At 56.3% G+C, this 21,119-nt stretch overlaps 1 protein-coding gene across 3 annotated transcripts in view; it reads left to right on the top strand.

The window, feature by feature from the left end:
- Positions 1–11,220: 11,220 nt before the first annotated feature.
- The window catches only part of LOC122541401 (hepatic and glial cell adhesion molecule-like), a 47,416-nt gene continuing 37,517 nt past the window's right edge, over positions 11,221–21,119 (top strand). For all 3 annotated transcript variants that reach the window (XM_087979338.1, XM_087979337.1, XM_087979336.1), the window contains exon 1: positions 11,221–11,341. In XM_087979338.1, coding sequence (XP_087835464.1) covers positions 11,275–11,341 — 67 coding nt within the window. In that variant the 5' untranslated portion in view covers positions 11,221–11,274. The remainder of the gene's footprint in view (positions 11,342–21,119) is intronic.

The following is a 21,119-nucleotide window of genomic DNA, read 5'->3' as shown; positions in this document are numbered from 1 at the left end:
GATGTGGTGGAGGCTGGTACAATTGCAACATTTAAAAGGCATTTGGATGGGTATATGAATAGGAAGGGTTTGGAGGGATATGGGCTGGGTGCTGGCAGGTGGGACTAGATTGGGTTGGGATATCTGGGTCGGCATGGACGGGTTGGACCGAAGGGTCTGTTTCCATGCTGTACATCTCTATGACTCCATTAGGAATTCCAGCATCCATACTTGGAACAGAATTTGGACGTCAGATCGAGTTGTCAGGGGTCAGTGGTGGACAGTGGGTGACTCTGCAACTCATCACCGAAGTGTTTGGTTAATTCTAATTGTCCGTACTATTCATCTTTTCAAATCAAATCTTTTCCCTCATCCAAGCAGAAATTCAATGTGGTGTGCGCTATGTTTAAGATTTTCTTCTTGCATGTGCCTTTCGATTTTAGGTAAAGAAATGGCGGTGTTATTCCCAAATGAGGAAAGCAGAAACTGAACGAACTGGGGACGCTGAAAATCAGAAACAAAACCGGGATTGGCTGGAAAAGCTGAGCAGGTCTGGCGACGCCTGCGGAGAGAAGGCAGAGCTAACGTTTCGGAGCGGTTAATCCTTCCTCAGGCCTGCGGGAAGGTCACCGGAACCGAACCGGGAACTCTGATCTCTCTCCGCTGACGCTGCCAGACCTGCTGAGCTTTCCCAGTCAATTCTCTCTTCCTGAGGAGTGTTACGCCTTCCTGTCACCAGCATCTCCTGGTTCCCTGCCCCCTTGCCCCTGACCCCAGGGTGTAGCTTTCCTGTTTATTTGTACAAGTCCGTCACCAAGACCCTCCCTGCACCCATTCCCCTGTCAGCCATTCCCTTCCCCCCCCCCCACCCCCCCTCTCCCGACTACCCCTACACCCTAATCCACACCCTCTGTCTCTGCAGCCTCACCCATTACTGGAACTGCAGTCCCACCTTCCAAACTGGAGCTGAGAGAAACAAGAAAATCAGGTTCGAAATCTGGGACAGCACGGCCGGTCGCGCAGCATCCGAGGGGCAGGAGGGCCAATGGATTTGGGCACAGGCTGTTCATCACACGTTCCCAATGGAAGGCTCATTCCTGAAACATTAACTCTCCCGCACCTCGGATGCTGCCTGACCTCCTGCGCTTTCCCAGCCCCACACGCTCAACTCTCAACTCCAGCATCTGCAGCCCTCACCTTCTCCGAGGGAGGGGGATGGGCAGTGAGGGGGGGAGGGGGGGGGGAGAGTGAGGTGGGGGGGAGAGTGAGGGGGATGGAGACTGAGAGGGGGGGAGAGTGAAGGGGATGCATACTGAGGGGTAGTGAGGGGAATGGACAGTGAGGGGTAGTGAGGGGTAGTGAAAGGGATGGAGAGTGAGGGGTAGTGAAGGGGATGGTGAGTGAGGGGTAGTGAAGGGGATGGTGAGTGAGGGGTAGTGAGTGGGATGGAGAGTGAGGGGTAGTGAGGGGTAGTGAAAGGGATGGAGAGTGAGGGGTAGTGAAGGGGATGGTGAGTGAGGGGGATGGTGAGTGAGGGGTAGTGAGTGGGATGGTGAGTGAGGGGTAGTGAGGGAGATGGTGAGTGAGGGGTAGTGAGGGAGATGGAGAGTGAGGGGTAGTGAGGGAGATGGTGAGTGAGGGGTAGTGAGGGAGATGGAGAGTGAGGGGTAGTGAGGGGGTTGGAGACTGAGGGATAGTGAGAGGATGGAAAGTGAGGGGTAGTGAGGGGGTTGGAGAGTGAGGGGGAGTGAGGGGGATGGACAGTGAAGAGTAGTGAGGGGGAGGGAGAGTGAGGGACAGTGAGAGGGATGGAGACTGAGGGATAGTGAGGGGGATGGAGAGTGAGGGGTAGTGAGGGGGATGGAGAGTGAGGGGTAGTGAGGGGAATGGAGAGTGAGGGATAGTGAGGGGGATGGAGAGTGAGGGGTAGTGAGGGGGATGGAGAGTGAGGGGTAGTGAGGGGGATGGAGAGTGAGGGGTAGTGAGGGGGATGGAGACTGAGGGGTAGTGAGGGGGATGGAGAGTGAGGGGTAGTGAGGGGGATGGAGACTGAGGGATAGTGATGTGGATGGAGAGTGAGGGGTAGTGAGGGGGGTGGAGAGTGAGGGGTAGTGAGGGGGATGGACAGTGAGGGGTAGTGAGGGGGATGGAGAGTGAGGGGTAGTGAGGGGGATGGACAGTGAGGGGTAGTGAGGGGGATGGAGAGTGAGGGGTAGTGAGGGGGATGGAGAGTGAGGGGTAGTGAGGGGGATGGAGAGTGAGGGGTAGTGAGGGGGATGGAGAGTGAGGGGTAGTGAGGGGGATGGAGACTGAGGGATAGTGAGGGGGATGGAGAGTGAGGGGTAGTGAGGGGATGGAGAGTGAGGGGTAGTGAGGGGGATGGAGAGTGAGGGGTAGTGAGGGGATGGAGACTGAGGGATAGTGAGGGGGATGGAGAGTGAGGGGTAGTGAGGGGGATGGAGAGTGAGGGGTAGTGAGGGGGATGGAGAGTGAGGGATAGTGAGGGGGAGGGACAGTGAGGGGTAGTGAGGGGGAGGGAGAGTGAGGGATTAGTGAGGGGGAGGGACAGTGAGGGGGGATGGAGAGTGAGGGATAGTGACAGGGATGGAGAGTGAGGGGTAGTGAGGGGGATGGAGAGTGAGGGATAGTGAGGGGGAGGGACAGTGAGGGGTAGTGAGGGGGAGGGAGAGTGAGGGATAGTGAGGGGGAGGGACAGTGAGGGGGGATGGAGAGTGAGGGGTAGTGAGGGTGATGGTGAGTGAGGGATATTGAGGGGCTTGGAGAGTGAGGGCGATGGACAGTGAGGGATAGTGAGGGGGAGGGAGACTGAGGGATAGTGAGGGGATGGAAAGTGAGGGGTAGTGAGGGGGATGGAGAGTGAGGGATAGTGAGGGGGAGGGACAGTGAGGGGGGATGGAGAGTGAGGGGTAGTGAGGGGGATGGTGAGTGAGGGGTAGTGAGGGGGATGGAGAGTGAGGGGTAGTGAGGGGGGTGGAGACTGAGGGATAGTGAGGGGGATGGAGAGTGAGGGGTAGTGAGGGGGATGGAGACTGAGGGATAGTGAGGGGGATGGAGAGTGAGGGTTCGTTAGGTGGATGAAGAGTGAGAGATAGTGAGGGGGATGGACAGTAGAGGGTAGTGAGGGTGGTCGACAGTGAGGGGTCGTGAGGAGGAGGGAGAATGAGGGATAGTGATGTGGATGGAGAGTGAGTGGTGGTGAGGGGGAGGGAGAGTGAGGGGTAGTGAGGGGGAGGGAGAGTGAGGGGTAGTGAGGGGGATGGACAGTGAGGGGTAGTGAGGGGGAGGGAGAGTGAGGGGTAGTGAGGGGATGGAGAGTGAGGGGTAGTGAGGGGTTGGAGAGTGAGGGGTAGTGAGGGGGATGGAGACTGAGGGAGAGTGAGGGGGATGGAGAGTGAGGGGTAGTGAGGGGGATGGAGAGTGAGGGAGAGTGAGGGGGAGGGACAGTGAGGGGTAGTGAGGGGGAGGAAGAGTGAGGGATAGTGAGGGGGAGGGACAGTGAGGGGGGATGGAGAGTGAGGGGTAGTGAGGGGGATGGTGAGTGAGGGATAGTGAGGGGCTTGGAGAGTGAGGGCGATGGACAGTGAGGGATAGTGAGGGGGAGGGAGACTGAGGGATAGTGAGGGGATGGAAAGTGAGGGGTAGTGAGGGGATGGTGAGTGAGGGGTAGTGAGGGGGATGGAGAGTGAGGGGTAGTGAGGGGGATGGTGAGTGAGGGGTAGTGAGGAGGATGGAGAGTGAGGGATAGTGACAGGGATGGAGAGTGAGGGGTAGTGAGGGGGATGGAGAGTGAGGGATAGTGACAGGGATGGAGAGTGAGGGGTAGTGAGGGGGATGGAGAGTGAGGGATAGTGAGGGGGAGGGACAGTGAGGGGTAGTGAGGGGGAGGGAGAATGAGGGATAGTGAGGGGGAGGGACAGTGAGGGGGGATGGAGAGTGAGGGGTAGTGAGGGGGATGGTGAGTGAGGGATAGTGAGGGGCTTGGAGAGTGAGGGCGATGGACAGTGAGGGATAGTGAGGGAGATGGACAGTAGGGGTAGTGAGGGGGATGGAGAGTGAGGGGTAGTGAGGGGATGGAGAGTGAGGGGTAGTGATGGGGATGGAGAGTGAGGGGTAGTGAGGGGCTTGGAGAGTGAGGGGTAGTGAGGGGGAGGGACAGTGAGGGGTAGTGAGGGGGAGGGAGAGTGAGGGATAGTGAGGGGGAGGGAGAGTGAGTGCTACTGAGGGGGGAGAGTGAGGGATAGTGAGGGGCTTGGAGAGTGAGGGCGATGAACAGTGAGGGATAGTGAAGGGGATGGACAGTAGGGGTAGTGAGGGGGATGGAGAGTGAGGGGTAGTGAGGGGATGGAGAGTGAGGGGTAGTGAGGGGGAGGGAGAGTGAGGGGTAGTGAGGGATGGACAGTGAGGGGTAGTGAGGGGGATGGAGAGTGAGGGGTAGTGAGAGGGATGGAGAGTGAGGGGTAGTGAGGGGATGGACAGCGAGGGGTTAAGAGGGGGATGGAGAGTGAGGGGTAGTGAGGGGGATGGAGAGTGAGGGGTAGTGAGGGGGATGGAGAGTGAGGGGTAGTGAGGGGGATGGAGAGTGAGGGGTAGTGAGGGGGATGGAGAGTGAGGGGTAGTGAGGGGGATGGAGAGTGAGGGGTAGTGAGGGGGAGGGAGAGTGAGGGGTACTGAGGGGAGAGAGAGTAAGGGGTAGTGAGGGTGAGGACAATGAGGGGTAGTGAGGGGGATGGTGAGTGAGGGATAGTGAGGGGGATGGAGAGTGAGGGATAGTGAGGGGAATGGACAGTGAGGGATAGTGAGGGGAATGGAGAGTGAGGGGTAGTGAGGGGGATGGAGAGTGAGGGATAGTGAGGGGGATGGAGAGTGAGGGATAGTGAGGGGAATGGACAGTGAGGGGTAGTGAGGGGGATGGAGAGTGAGGGATAGTGAGGGGGATGGAGAGTGAGGGATAGTTAGGGGATGGACAGTGAGGGGTAGTGAGGGGGATGGAGAGTGAGGGATAGTGAGGGGGATGGAGAGTGAGGGATAGTTAGGGGATGGACAGTGAGGGGTAGTGAGGGGGATGGAGAGTGAGGGGTAGTGAGGGGGATGGTGAGTGAGGGATAGTGAGGGGCTTGGAGAGTGAGGGCGATGGACAGTGAGGGATAGTGAGGGGGATGGACAGTAGGGGTAGTGAGGGGGATGGAGAGTGAGGGGTAGTGAGGGGATGGAGAGTGAGGGGTAGTGAGGGGGATGGAGAGTGAGGGGTAGTGAGGGGATGGAGAGTGAGGGGTAGTGAGGGGCTTGGAGAGTGAGGGGTAGTGAGGGGGAGGGACAGTGAGGGGTAGTGAGTGGGAGGGAGAGTGAGGGGTAGTGAGGGGGAGGGAGAGTGAGTGGTACTGAGGGGGGAGAGTGAGGGATAGTGAGGGACTTGGAGAGTGAGGGCGATGAACAGTGAGGGATAGTGAAGGGGATGGACAGTAGGGGTAGTGAGGGGGATGGAGAGTGAGGGGTAGTGAGGGGGAGGGAGAGTGAGGGGTAGTGAGGGGGAGGGAGAGTGAGGGGTAGTGAGGGGGATGGAGAGTGAGGGGTAGTGAGGGGGATGGAGAGTGAGGGGTAGTGAGGGGGATGGAGAGTGAGGGGTAGTGAGGGGGAGGGAGAGTGAGGGGTACTGAGGGGAGGGAGAGTAAGGGGTAGTGAGGGTGAGGACAATGAGGGGTAGTGAGGGGGATGGAGAGTGAGGGATAGTTAGGGGAATGGACAGTGAGGGGTAGTGAGGGGGATGGAGAGTGAGGGATAGTGAGGGGGATGGAGAGTGAGGGATAGTTAGGGGATGGACAGTGAGGGGTAGTGAGGGGGATGGAGAGTGAGGGATAGTGAGGGGGATGGAGAGTGAGGGATAGTTAGGGGATGGACAGTGAGGGGTAGTGAGGGGGATGGAGGATGAGGGGTAGTGAGGGGGATGGTGAGTGAGGGATAGTTAGGGGATGGACAGTGAGGGGTAGTGAGGGGGATGGAGAGTGAGGGGTAGTGAGGGGGATGGAGAGTGAGGGATAGTGAGGGGAATGGACAGTGAGGGATAGTGAGGGGAATGGAGAGTGAGGGGTAGTGAGGGGGATGGAGAGTGAGGGATAGTGAGGGGAATGGACAGTGAGGGGTAGTGAGGGGGATGGAGAGTGAGGGATAGTGAGGGGGATGGAGAGTGAGGGATAGTGAGGGGGATGGAGAGTGAGGGCTAGTGAGGGGTAGGGAGAGTGAGGGATAGTGAGGGGCTTGGAGAGTGAGGGCGATGGACAGTGAGGGATAGTGAAGGGGATGGACAGTAGGGGTAGTGAGGTGGAGGGAGAGTGAGGGGTAGTGAGGGGGAGGGAGAGTGAGGGGTAGTGAGGGGGATGGAGAGTGAGGGCTAGTGAGGGGGATGGAGAGTGAGGGATAGTGAGGGGCTTGGAGAGTGAGGGCTAGTGAGGGGTAGGGAGAGTGAGGGATAGTGAGGGGCTTGGAGAGTGAGGGCGATGGACAGTGAGGGATAGTGAAGGGGATGGACAGTAGGGGTAGTGAGGGGGATGGAGAGTGAGGGGTAATGAAGGTGTGGACAGTACGGGGTAGTGAGGGGGAGGGAGAGTGAGGGGTCATTAGGTGGATGGAGAGTGAGGGGTAGTGAGGGGGGAGAGTAGGGGTAGAGAGGGGGAGAGAGAGTGAGGGGGATGGAGAGCGAGTGGTAGTGAGGGGGAGGGAAAGTGAGGGTTAGTGATGTGGGATGGACAGTGAGGGGTAGTGAGGGAGTGGACAGTGAGGGGGAGGGAGAGTGAGGTATCGTGAGGGGAATGGAGAGTGAGGGGTAGTGAGGGAGTGGACAGTGAGGGGTAGTGAGGGGGAGGGAGAGTGAGGGATCGTGAGGGGAATGGAGAGTGAGGGGTAGTGAGGGGGATGGAGATTGAGGGGGATGGACAGTGAGGGGTAGTGAAGGGGAATGGAGAATGAGGGGTAGTGAGGGGGACGGAGAGTGAGGATAGTGAGGGTGAGGACAATGGGGATGCAGAGTGAGGGGTAGTGAAAGTGAGGACAATGAGGGGTAGTGAGGGGGATGGGCAGTAAGGAGTAGCGAGGGGGAGGGAGAGTGAGGGGTAATGAGGGTGTGGGCAGTGAGGGGTAGTGAGGGGAAGGTAGAGGGAGGGGTAGTGAGGGGGATGGACAGTGAGAGGTAGAGGGGGGATGGACAGTGAGGGGGAGGATGAGTGAGGGATAGTGAGTGGTTTCTAGAGTAAGTGGGAGTGAAGAGGATTGTCAGTGAGGGGTAGTGAGTGGGATGGAGAGTGAGGGGTAGAGAGGGAGAGGGAGAGTGAGGGGTAGTGAGGGGGATGGAGTGTGAGGGGTGGAAGGTGATTGACAGAGAGGAATAGTGAGGGGGATGGAGTTTGTGGGGTAGTGAGGGAAGGGGAGTGAATATGCTGGACGATGCGAGGTGCACGGTGTAGGGTAGGGACAGTGTTTCCCCGTGTGAGTGAGGGTGTAGGGTAGGGACAGTGTTTCCCCGTGTGAGTGAGGGTGTAGGGTAGGGACAGTGTTACCCTGTGAGAGTGAGGGTGTAGGATAGGGACAGTGTTTCCCTGTGTGAGTGAGGGTGTAGGATAGGGACAGTGTTTCCCTGTGTGAGTGAGGGTGTAGGGTAGGGACAGTGTTTCCCTGTGTGAGTGAGGGTGTAGGGGAGGGACAGTGTTTCCCTGTGTGAGTGAGGGTGTAGGGTAGGGACAGTGTTTCCCTGTGTGAGTGAGGGTGTAGTGAAGGGACAGTGTTTCCCTGTGTGAGTGAGGGTGTAGTGTAGGGACAGTGTTTCCCTGTGTGAGTGAGGGTGTAGGGTAGGGACAGTGTTTCCCTGTATGAGTGAGGGTGTAGGATAGGGACAGTGTTTCCCTGTGTGAGTGAGGGTGTAGGGTAGGGACAGTGTTTCCCCGTGTGAGTGAGGGTGTAGGGTAGGGACAGTGTTTCCCTGTGTGAGTGAGGGTGTAGGGTAGCGACAGTGTTTCCCTGTGTGAGTGAGGTTGTAGGGTAGGGACAGTGTTTCCCTGTGTGAGTGAGGGTGTAGGGTAGGGACAGTGTTTCCCTGTGTGAGTGAGGGCGTAGGGTAGGGACAGTGTTTCCCTGTGAGAGTGAGGATGTAGGGTAGGGACAGTGTTTCCCTGTGTGAGTGAGGGTGTAGGGTAGGGACAGTGTTTCCCTGTGTGAGTGAGGGTGTAGGGTAGGGACAGTGTTTCCCTGTGTGAGTGAGGGTGTAGGGTAGGGGCAGTGTTTCCCTGTGACAGTGAGGGTGTAGGGTAGGGACAGTGTTTCCCTGTGTGAGTGAGGGTGTAGGGTAGGGAGAGTGTTTCCCTGTGAGAGTGAGGGTGTAGTTTAGGGACAGTGTTTCCCTGTGTGAGTGAGGGTGTAGGGTAGGGACAGTGTTTCCCTGTGTGAGTGAGGGTGTAGGGTAGGGACAGTGTTTCCCTGTATGAGTGAGGGTGTAGGGCAGGGACAGTATTTCCCTGTGTGAGTGAGGGTGTAGGATAGGGACAGTGTTTCCCTGTGAGAGTGAGGATGTAGGGTAGGGACAGTGTTTCCCTGTGTGAGTGAGGGTGTAGGGTAGGGACAGTGTTTCCCTGTGTGAGTGAGGGTGTAGGGTAGGGGCAGTGTTTCCCTGTGACAGTGAGGGTGTAGGGTAGGGACAGTGTTTCCCTGTGTGAGTGAGGGTGTAGGGGAGGGACAGTGTTTCCCTGTGAGAGTGAGGGTGTAGGGTAGGGACAGTGTTTCCCTGTGTGAGTGAGGGTGTAGGGTAGGGACAGTGTTTCCCTGTGTGAGTGAGGGTGTAGGGTAGGGACAGTGTTTCCCCGTGTGAGGGAGGGTGTAGAATAGGGACAGTGTTTCCCTGTGTGAGTGAGGGTGTAGGGTAGGGGCAGTGTTTCCCTGTGTGAGTGAGGGTGTAGGACAGGGACAGTGTTTCCCTGTGTGAGTGAGGGTGTAGAATAGGGACAGTGTTTCCCTGTGTGAGTGAGGGTGTAGGGTAGGGGCAGTGTTTCCCTGTGTGAGTGAGGGTGTAGGACAGGGACAGTGTTTCCCTGTGTGAGTGACGGTGTAGGGTAGGGACAGTGTTTCCCTGTGTGAGTGAGCGTGTAGGGTAGGGACAGTGTTTCCCTGTGTGAGTGAGGGTGTAGGGTAGGGACAGTGTTTCCCTGTGTGAGTGAGGGTGTAGGATAGGGACTGTGTTTCCCTGTGTGAGTGAGGGGGTAGGATAGGGACAGTGTTTCCCTGTGTGAGTGAGGGTGTAGGATAGGGACAGTGTTTCCCTGTGTGAGTGAGGGTGTAGGGTAGGGACAGTGTTTCCCTGTGTGAGTGAGGGTGTAGTTTAGGGACAGTGTTTCCCTGTGAAAGTGAGGATGTAGGATAGGGACAGTGTTTCCCTGTGACAGTGAGGGTGTAGGGTAGGGACAGTGTTTCCCTGTGTGAGTGAGGGTGTAGTTTAGGGACAGTGTTTCCCTGTGAAAGTGAGGATGTAGGATAGGGACAGTGTTTCCCTGTGTGAGTGAGGGTGTAGGATAGGGACAGTGTTTCCCTGTGTGAGTGAGGGTGTAGTTTAGGGACAGTGTTTCCCTGTGAAAGTGAGGATGTAGGATAGGGACAGTGTTTCCCTGTGTGAGTGAGGGTGTAGGATAGGGACAGTGTTTCCCTGTGTGAGTGAGGGTGTAGGGGAGGGACAGTGTTTCCCTGTGTGAGTGAGGGTGTAGGATAGGGACAGTGTTTCCCTGTGTGAGTGAGGGTGTAGGGTAGGGACAGTGTTTCCCTGTGAGAGTGAGGGTGTAGGATAGGGACAGTGTTTCCCTGTGTGAGTGAGGGTGTAGGGTAGGGACAGTGTTTCCCTGTGAGAGTGAGGGTGTAGGATAGGGACAGTGTTTCCCTGTGTGAGTGCGGGTGTGGGATAGGGACAGTGTTTCCCTGTGTGAGTGCGGGTGTGGGATAGGGACAGTGTTTCCCTGTGTGAGTGAGGGTGTAGGGTAGGGACAGTGTTTCCCCGTGTGAGTGAGGGTGTAGGGTAGGGGCAGTGTTTCCCTGTGTGAGTGAGGGTGTAGTGTAGGGACAGTGTTTCCCTGTGTGAGTGAGGGTGTAGGGGAGGGACAGTGTTTCCCTGTGTGAGTGAGTGTGTAGGGTAGGGACAGTGTTTCCCTGTGTGAGTGCGGGTGTGGGATAGGGACAGTGTTTCCCTGTGTGAGTGAGAGTGTAGTGTAGGGACAGTGTTTCCCTGTGTGAGTGAGGGTGTAGGGGAGGGACAGTGTTTCCCTGTGTGAGTGAGGGTGTAGGGTAGGGACAGTGTTTCCCTGTGTGAGTGAGGGTGTAGTGTAGGGACAGTGTTTCCCTGTGTGAGTGAGGATGTAGGGGAGGGACAGTGTTTCCCTGTGTGAGTGAGGGTGTAGGGTAGGGACAGTGTTTCCCTGTGTGAGTGAGAGTGTAGTGTCGGGACAGTGTTTCCCTGTGTGAGTGAGGGTGTAGGGGAGGGACAGTGTTTCCCTGTGTGAGTGAGGGTGTAGGGGAGGGACAGTGTTTCCCTGTGTGAGTGAGGGTGTAGGGGAGGGACAGTGTTTCCCTGTGTGAGTGAGGGTGTAGGGTAGGGACAGTGTTTCCCTGTGTGAGTGAGGGTATAGGGTAGGGACAGTGTTTCCCTGTGTGAGTGAGGGTGTAGGGGAGGGACAGTGTTTCCCTGTGTGAGTGAGGGTGTAGGGTAGGGACAGTGTTTCCCTGTGTGAGTGAGAGTGTAGGGTAGGGACAGTGTTTCCCCGTGTGAGTGAGGGTGTAGGGTAGGGGCAGTGTTTCCCTGTGTGAGTGAGAGTGTAGGGTAGGGACAGTGTTTTCCCTGTGTGAGTGAGGGTGTAGGGTAGGGACAGTGTTTCCCCGTGTGAGTGAGGGTGTAGGGTAGGGGCAGTGTTTCCCTGTGTGAGTGAGGGTGTAGGGTAGGGGCAGTGTTTCCCTGTGTGAGTGAGGGTGTAGGGTAGGGACAGTGTTTCCCCGTGTGAGTGAGGGTGTAGGGGAGGGACAGTGTTTCCCTGTGTGAGTGAGGGTGTAGTGTAGGGGCAGTGTTTCCCTGTGTGAGTGAGGGTGTAGGGTAGGGACAGTGTTTTCCCGTGTGAGTGAGGGTGTAGTGTAGGGGCAGTGTTTCCCTGTGTGATGATCAGCCCTGTTGCAGCGTGAGTCAGAATGTGTTCCTTCAGTCGTCAGTGTGTGTGGGAGAGCGGAAGGTGTGGTCTGCCTGCCCGGGTGGAAGTCTTTTCAGTCATGTCCACTTTCAAGGGAGTTCAGTTTCTGCAACTTGTAATGTTTTACAACATTCTGGCCGCTGCAGGTGAGGAGACCGGCCTTTCAATGGAATCTTTTTGACTTTAACGAGTTTGTTGTGGACTGATCCCGGTCGGTAGGCAGCGGGCTGTTTCTCGGTGTGTGTTTGTGTACGTCTGTCTGTGTGTGTGTGTGAGTCTGTTAGTCTGTGTGTGTGTGAGAGCCTGTGTGTATGTGAGTCTCTGTGTGTGAGCCTCTGTGTGTGTGTGTTGTGTGTGTCTCTATGTGTCTGTGTGTGAGCGTCTGTGTGTGTGGGTGTCTCTATGTGACTGTGTCTGTGTGTGTGAGAGAGAGAGAGAGAGAGAGAGAGAGAGAGATCGCCAGAATGTCTTTCTTCTGTCGATTAGAATATGCATTCCACAGAGGACAAGAAAAACACACTTCACACAGATTTTCTGTTGCAGACTTGAATGGGCCCCATGTATTCTGTCCCGTATACTGTGTGTGAGGGAGAGAGTGAGATTTACCTCTGTTTACCCCAAATCCCTGTTACCCTGTTTACCAGAAACCCCCTTCTCCCTGTTTACCCCAAACCCCTATCCCCCTGTTTACCCCAAACCCCCATCTCCCTGTTTACCCCAAACCCCTATCGCCCTGTTTACCCCAAACCCCTATCCCCCTGTTTACCCCAAACCCCAATCTCCCTGTTTACCCCAAGCCCCATCCCCCTGTTTACCCCAAACCCCTATCCCCCTGTTTACCCCAAACCCCTATCCCCCTGTTTACCCCAAACCCCAATCTCCCTGTTTACCCCAAACCCCTATCCCCCGTTTACCCCAAACCCCAATCTCCCTGTTTACCCCAAACCCCTATCCCCCTGTTTATCCCAAATCCCTGTTCCCCTGTTTACCCCAAACCCCAATCTCCCTGTTTACCCAAAACCCCTATCCCCCTGTTTACCCCAAACCCCAATCTCCCTGTTTACCCAAAACCCCTATCCCCCTGTTTACCCCAAACCCCTATCCCCCTGTTTACCCCAAACCCCTATCCCCCTGTTTACCCCAAACCCGTATCCCCTGTTTACCCCAAACCCGTATCCCCTGTTTACACCAAAACCCTATCCCCCTGTTTACCCCAAACCCCTATCCCCCTGTTTTCGCCAAACCCCCATCTCCCGTTTACCCCAAACCCCCTTCTCCCTGTTTTCCCCAAACCCCTATCCCCATGTTTACCCCAACCCCCATCCCCTGTTTACCCCAACCCCTATCCCCCTGTTTTCCCCAAACTCCCATCTCCCCGTTTACCCCAAACCCCTATCCCCCTGTTTACCCCAACCCCCATCTCCGCATTTACCCCAAACCCCATCCCCCTGTTTTCCCCAAACCCCTATCCCCTTGTTTACCCCAAACCCCCATCTCCCCATTTACCCCAAACCCCTATCCCCCTGTTTTCCCCAAACCCCTATCCCCCTGTTTACCCCAAACCCCTATCCAACGGTTTAACCAAACCCCTATCCCCCTGTTTTCCCCACACCCCTATCCCCCTGTTTACCCGAAACCCCTATCCCCCTGTTTACCTCAAACCCCTATCGCCCTGTTTACCCCAAACCCCTATCCCCCTGTTTTCCCCAAACCCCCATCTCCCCGTTTACCCCAAACCCCTATCCCCCGGTTTCCCCCAAACCACTATCCCCCTGTTTACCCCAAACCCCTATCCCCCTGTTTCCCCCAAACCCCTATCCCCCTGCTTACCCGAAACCCCTATCCCCCTGTTTACCCCAAACACCTATCGCCCTGTTTACCCCAAACCCCTATCCCCCTGTTTACCCGAAACCCCTAACCCACTTTTTACCCCAAACCCCTAACCCCCTGTTTACCCCAAACCCCTATCCCCCTGTTTACCCCAAACCCCTATCCCCCGGTTTACCCAAAACCCTATCCCCCTGTTTACCCCAAACCCCTATCCCCCTGTTTTCCCCAAACCCCTATCCCCCTGTTTACCTCAAACCCCTATCCCCCGGTTTACCCAAACCCCTATCCCCCTGTTTTCCCCAAACCCCTATCCCCCTGTTTACCCGAAACCCCTATCCCCCTGTTTACCCCAAACCACCATCCCCCTGTTTACCCCAAACCCCTATCCCCCTGTTTACCCCAAAACCCTATCCCCCTGTTTACCCCAAACCCCTATCCCCCTGTTTTCCCCAAACCCCTATCCCCCTGTTTACCTCAAACCCCTATCCCCCGGTTTACCCAAAACCCTATCCCCCTGTTTACCCCAAACCCCTATCCCCCTGTTTACCCCAAACCCCTATCCCCCTGTTTTCCCCAAACCCCTATCCCCCTGTTTACCCGAAACCCCTATCTCCCTGTTTACCCCAAACCACCATCCCCCTGTTTACCCGAAACCCCTATCCCCCTGTTTACCCCAAAACCCTATCCCCCTGTTTACCCCAAACCCCTAACCCCCTTTTTACCCCAAACCCCTAACCCCCTGTTTACCCCAAACCCCTAACCCCCTGTTTACCCCAAACCCCTATCCCCCTGTTTTCCCCAAACCCCTATCCCCATGTTTACCTCAAAACCCTATCCCCCGGTTTACCCAAACCCCTATCCCCGTTTTCCCCAAACCCCTATCCCCCTGTTTACCCGAAACCCCTATCCCCCTGTTTACCCCAAACCACCATCCCCCTGTTTACCCCAAACCCCTATCCCCCTGTTTACCCCAAAACCCTATCCCCCTGTTTACCCCAAACTACCATCCCCCTGTTTACCCCAAACCCCTATCCCCCGGTTTACCCAAAGCCCTATCCCCCTGTTTACCCCAAACCCCTATCCCCCTGTTTACCACAAACCACCATCCCACTGTTTACCCCAAACCCCTATCCCCCGGTTTACCCCAAACCCCTATCCCCCGGTTTACCCAAAACCCTATCCCCCTGTTTACCCAAAACCCCTATCCCTCTGTTTTCCCCAAACCCCTATCCCCCTGTTTACCCCAAACCCCATCCCCTGTTTACCCAAACCCCTATCCCCCTGTTTTCCCCAAACCCCCATCTCCCCGTTTACCCCAAACCCCTATCCCCCTGTTTACCCCAACCCCCATCTCCCCATTTACCCCAAACCCCATCCCCCTGTTTTCCCAAAAACCCTATCCCCCGTTTACCCCAAACCCCCATCTCCCCATTTACCCCAAACCCCTATCCCCCTGTTTTCCCCAAACCTCTATCCCCCGTTTACCCCAAACCCCATCCCCCTGTTTTCCCCAAACCCCTATCCCCCGTTTACCCCAAACCCCCATCTCCCCATTTACCCCAAACCCCTATCCCCCTGTTTACCCCAAACCCCTATCCCCCTGTTTTCCCCAAACCCCATCCCCCTGTTTACCCCAAACCCTTATCCTCCTGTTTACCCCAAACCCCTATCCCCCTGTTTTCCCCAAACCCCTATCCCCCTGTTTACTCCAAACCCCTATCCCCCTGTTTTCCCCAAACCCCTATCCCCCTGTTTACCCAAAACCCTATCCCCCTGTTTACCCAAAACCCCTATCCCTCTGTTTTCCCCAAACCCCTATCCCCCTGTTTACCCCAACCCCCATCCCCTGTTTACCCAAACCCCTATCCCCCTGTTTTCCCCAAACCCCCATCTCCCCGTTTACCCCAAACCCCTATCCCCCTGTTTACCCCAACCCCCATCTCCCCATTTACCCCAAACCCCATCCTCCTGTTTACCCCAAACCCCTATCCCCCGTTTACCCCAAACCCCCATCTCCCCATTTACCCCAAACCTCTATCCCCCTATTTTCCCCAAACCCCTATCCCCCGTTTACCCCAAACCACCATCCCCCTGTTTACCCCAAACCCCTATCCCCCGGTTTACCCAAAACCCTATCCCCCTGTTTACCCCAAACCCCTATCCCCCTGTTTACCACAAACCACCATCCCCCTGTTTACCCCAAACCCCTATCCCCCTGTTTACCCCAAAACCCTATCCCCCTGTTTACCCCAAACCCCTATCCCCCTGTTTTCCCCAAACCCCTATCCCCCTGTTTACCTCAAACCCCTTTCCCCCGGTTTACCCAAAACCCTATCCCCCTGTTTACCCCAAACCCCTATCCCCCTGTTTACCCCAAACCCCTATCCCCCTGTTTTCCCCAAACCCCTATCCCCCTGTTTACCCGAAACCCCTATCTCCCTGTTTACCCCAAACCACCATCCCCCTGTTTACCCGAAACCCCTATCCCCCTGTTTACCCCAAAACCCTATCCCCCTGTTTACCCCAAACCCCTAACCCCCTTTTTACCCCAAACCCCTAACCCCCTGTTTACCCCAAACCCCTAACCCCCTGTTTACCCCAAACCCCTATCCCCCTGTTTACCTCAAAACCCTATCCCCCGGTTTACCCAAACCCCTATCCCCGTTTTCCCCAAACCCCTATCCCCCTGTTTACCCGAAACCCCTATCCCCCTGTTTACCCCAAACCATCATCCCCCTGTTTACCCCAAACCCCTATCCCCCTGTTTACCCCAAAACCCTATCCCCCTGTTTACCCCAAACTACCATCCCCCTGTTTACCCCAAACCCCTATCCCCCGGTTTACCCAAAACCCTATCCCCCTGTTTACCCCAAACCCCTATCCCCCTGTTTACCACAAACCACCATCCCACTGTTTACCCCAAACCCCTATCCCCCTGTTTACCCCAAAACCCTATCCCCCTGTTTACCCCAAACCCCTAACCCCCTTTTTACCCCAAACCCCTAACCCCCTGTTTACCCCAAACCCCTATCCCCCGGTTTACCCAAAACCCTATCCCCCTGTTTACCCAAAACCCCTATCCCTCTGTTTTCCCCAAACCCCTATCCCCCTGTTTACCCCAACCCCCATCCCCTGTTTACCCAAACCCCTATCCCCCTGTTTTCCCCAAACCCCCATCTCCCCGTTTACCCCAAACCCCTATCCCCCTGTTTACCCCAACCCCCATCTCCCCATTTACCCCAAACCCCATCCCCCTGTTTTCCCAAAAACCCTATCCCCCGTTTACCCCAAACCCCCATCTCCCCATTTACCCCAAACCCCTATCCCCCTGTTTTCCCCAAACCTCTATCCCCCGTTTACCCCAAACCCCATCCCCCTGTTTTCCCCAAACCCCTATCCCCCGTTTACCCCAAACCCCCATCTCCCCATTTACCCCAAACCCCTATCTCCCTGTTTACCCCAAACCCCTATCCCCCTGTTTTCCCCAAACCCCATCCCCCTGTTTACCCCAAACCCTTATCCTCCTGTTTACCCCAAACCCCTATCCCCCTGTTTTCCCCAAACCCCTATCCCCCTGTTTACTCCAAACCCCTATCCCCCTGTTTTCCCCAAACCCCTATCCCCCTGTTTACCCAAAACCCTATCCCCCTGTTTACCCAAAACCCCTATCCCTCTGTTTTCCCCAAACCCCTATCCCCCTGTTTACCCCAACCCCCATCCCCTGTTTACCCAAACCCCTATCCCCCTGTTTTCCCCAAACCCCCATCTCCCCGTTTACCCCAAACCCCTATCCCCCTGTTTACCCCAACCCCCATCTCCCCATTTACCCCAAACCCCATCCTCCTGTTTACCCCAAACCCCTATCCCCCGTTTACCCCAAACCCCCATCTCCCCATTTACCCCAAACCTCTATCCCCCTATTTTCCCCAAACCCCTATCCCCCGTTTACCCCAAACCACCATCCCCCTGTTTACCCCAAACCCCTATCCCCCGGTTTACCCAAAACCCTATCCCCCTGTTTACCCCAAACCCCTATCCCCCTGTTTACCACAAAACACCATCCCCCTGTTTACTCCAAACCCCTATCCCCCGGTTTACCCCAAACCCCTATCCCCCGGTTTACCCAAAACCCTATCCCCCTGTTTACCCAAAACCCCTATCCCTCTGTTTTCCCCAAACCCCTATCCCCCTGTTTACCCCAACCCCCATCCCCTGTTTACCCAAACCCCTATCCCCCTGTTTTCCCCAAACCCCCATCTCCCCGTTTACCCCAAACCCCTATCCCCCTGTTTACCCCAACCCCCATCTCCCCATTTACCCCAAACCCCATCCCCCTGTTTTCCCCAAACCCCTATCCCCCGTTTACCCCAAACCCCCATCTCCCCATTTACCCCAAACCCCTATCCCCCTGTTTTCCCCAAACCCCTATCCCCCGTTTACCCCAAACCCAATCCCCCTCTTTTCCCCAAACCCCTATCCCCCGTTTACCCCAAACCCCCATCTCCCCATTTACCCCAAACCCCTATCCCCCTGTTTACCCCAAACCCCTATCCCCCTGTTTTCCCCAAACCCCTATCCCCCTGTTTACCCCAAACCCTTATCCCCTGTTTACCCCAAACCCCTATCCCTCTGTTTTCCCCAAACCCCTATCCCCCTCTTTACCCCAACCCCCATCCCCTGTTTACCCAAACCCCTATCCCCCTGTTTTCCCCAAACCCCCATTTCCCCGTTTACCCCAAACCCCTATCCCCCTGTTTACCCCAACCCCCATCTCCCCATTTACCCCAAACCCCATCCTCCTGTTTTCCCCAAACCCCTATCCCCCGTTTACCCGAAACCCCCATCTCCCCATTTACCCCAAACCCCTATCCCCTATTTTCCCCAAACCCCTATCCCCCGTTTACCCCAAACCCCTATCCCCCTGTTTTCCCCAAACCCCTATCCCCCTGTTTACCCCAAACCCTTATCCCCCTGTTTACCCCAAACCCCTATCCCCCTGTTTTCCCCAAACCCCTATCCCCCTGTTTACCCCAAACCCCTATCCCCCTGTTTACCCCAAACCCCATCCTCCTGTTTTCCCCAAACCCCTATCCCCCGTTTACCCGAAACCCCCATCTCCCCATTTACCCCAAACCCCTATCCCCTATTTTCCCCAAACCCCTATCCCCCGTTTACCCCAAACCCCTATCCCCCTGTTTTCCCCAAACCCCTATCCCCCTGTTTACCCCAAACCCTTATCCCCCTGTTTACCCCAAACCCCTATCCCCCTGTTTTCCCCAAACCCCTATCCCCCGTTTACCCCAAACCCCTATCCCCCTGTTTTCCCCAAACCCCTATCCCCCTGTTTACCCCAAACCCTTATCCCCCTGTTTACCCCAAACCCCTATCCCCCTGTTTTCCCCAAACCCCTATCCCTTGTTTACCCCAAACCCCTATCCCCCTGTTTACCCCAAACCTCTACCTCTATTTTCCCTCCCCTCCCCTCACTGCGCTGCATTTTGTAAGAACTGCACTTACTCAGTAAATGTATCGCTGACTAATTATTCCACCTCCCCCAGCCCCCTTCATTCCCCCTCTCTTGTCCAGAATCTATCTACCATTATAAATTCTCGGTCACGGTGTGCCTCTGTCACCTTTTGACAGAGCGTTTCAAAGCCCCAGCCATCTGATAGAGATAGAGAGAGAGAGAGAGAGAGAGAGAGACAGAGAGCGCGGTACAGGGATCTCCATCACCCTGGAGTTTAGCTTGTTCCTGTGACATCTGGTCCAGATTCTCCCACAGGAAGAAACATCCTTCCCACCACACATCCCGACAGTCATTCCTCAGGCCAGCCAAGTGTCCGCTCCCTGCTCAAATCTCCAGTGGATATGAGCCAAGTCTGCCCACCCTTCTCCCCTTATTGCAAGCTGCCTGCCTCAGCATTAATCTCGTTAACATTCTCTGATTTTTTTTTCTGACACTGTTACTTCCTGACTGAATTCTGAAGACCAATGCTGTGCGTATTGCTGCTTCCGTAACCGCGACTAACCCCGCCCCCCACACCAGGTCCTAGCTCCCCGCCCTGCCGTGTTTCCACCATCCCTCCAGACCTCCCCCTCTCTGAGGATGAAAGATCAGTCCTCAGCAGAGGCCTCACCTTCATTCCCCTACGCTCTCGGATTAACGAGTTCAACACGCGGCGAGACATCGAACAATTCTTCCGCCGCCTTCGCCTCCGCGCCTACTTCTTCAACCAGCATTCCCGCCCACCCTCTGACGACCCCTTCTCCCGCCTCCAACAAACCCCATCCACCTGGACACCCCGTGCTGGCCTCTTACCTGCCCTCGATCTCTTCATAGCCAACTGCCGCCGCAACATTAACCGCCTCAACCTGTCCACCCCTCTCACCCACTCCAACCTCTCACCCTCGGAACGCGCAGCCCTCCACTCCCTCCGTTGCAACCCCAACCTCACTATCAAACCAGCAGACAAGGGAGGCACAGTAGTAGTTTGGCGCACCGACCTCTACACCGCTGAGGCCAAACGCCAGCTCGCAGATACCTCCTCCTACTGCCCCCTTGACCATGACCCCACCCCCCACCACCAAACCATCATCTCCCAGACCATCCATAACCTCATCACCTCAGGGGACCTCCCATCCACCGCCTCCAACCTCATAGTCCCACAACCCCGCACCGCCCGTTTCTACCTCCTGCCCAAAATCCACAAACCTGACTGCCCCGGACGACCCATCGTCTCCGCCTGCTCCTGCTCCACCAAACTCATCTCTGCATACCTCGACACGGTCCTGTCCCCCTTTGTCCAAGAACTCCCCACCTACGTTCGGGACACCACCCACACCCTCCACCTCCTCCAGGATTTCCGCTTCCCCGGTCCCCAACGCCTCATCTTCACCATGGACATCCAGTCCCTGTACACCTCCATCCCCCATCACGAAGGACTCAAAGCCCTTCGCTTCTTCCTTTCCCGCCGTACCGACCAGTACCCTTCCACCGACACCCTCCTTCGACTGACCGAACTGGTCCTCACCCTGAACAACTTCTCTTTCCAATCCTCCCACTTTCTCCAAACAAAAGGAGTAGCCATGGGCACCCGCATGGGCCCCAGCTATGCCTGCCTCTTCGTAGGATATGTGGAACAATCCATCTTCCGCAACTACACTGGCCCCACCCCCCATCTTTTCCTTCGCTACATTGATGACTGTATCGGCGCCGCCTTGTGCTCCCACGAGGAGGTTGAACAGTTCATCCACTTCACCAACACCTTCCATCCCGACCTCAAATTCACCTGGACAGTCTCAGATTCCTCCCTCCCCTTCCTAGACCTTTCTGTTTCTATCTCAGACGACCGAATCAACACGGACATCTACTACAAACCAACCGACTCCCACAGCTACCTGGACTACACCTCCTCCCATCCTGCCCCCTGTAAAAACGCCATCCCATTCTCCCAATTCCTTCGTCTCCGCCGCATCTGCTCCCAGGAGGACCAGTTCCAAACACGTACAACCCAGATGGCCTCCTTCTTCAAGGACCGCAATTTCCCCCCCGACGTGGTCGACGGTGCCCTCCACCGCATCTCCTCCACTTCCCGATCCTCCGCCCTTGAGCCCCGCCCCTCCAACCGCCACCAGGACAGAACCCCACTGGTCCTCACCTACCACCCCACCAATCTCCATGTACAGCGCATCATCCGCCGTCACTTCTGCCACCTCCAAACAGACCCCACCACCAGGGATATATTTCCCTCCCCTCCCCTATCAGCTTTCCGTAGAGACCACTCCCTCCGCGACTCCCTTGTCAGATCCACACCCCCCACCGACCCAACCTCCACTCCCGGCACCTTCCCTTGCAACCGCAGGAGGTGCAACACTTGCGCCCACACCTCCCCCCTCACTTCTCTCCAAGGCCCCAAGGGAAACTTCCATATCCGCCACAGATTCACCTGCACCTCCACCCACATCATCTACTGCATCCGCTGCAGCCGGTGTGGCCTCCTCTATATTGGGGAGACAGGCCGCCTACTTGCGGAGCGATTCAGAGAGCACCTCTGGGCCACCCGGACGAACCAACCCAACCAACCTGTAGCACAG

The sequence above is a fragment of the Chiloscyllium plagiosum genome, unplaced genomic scaffold, assembly GCF_037043375.1.
Source record: "Chiloscyllium plagiosum isolate Xiang-an unplaced genomic scaffold, Cpla_swu_hap1 HiC_scaffold_35, whole genome shotgun sequence".
Taxonomy (NCBI): Eukaryota; Metazoa; Chordata; class Chondrichthyes; order Orectolobiformes; family Hemiscylliidae; genus Chiloscyllium; species Chiloscyllium plagiosum.
This window is presented reverse-complemented; position numbering and strand designations above follow the sequence as displayed.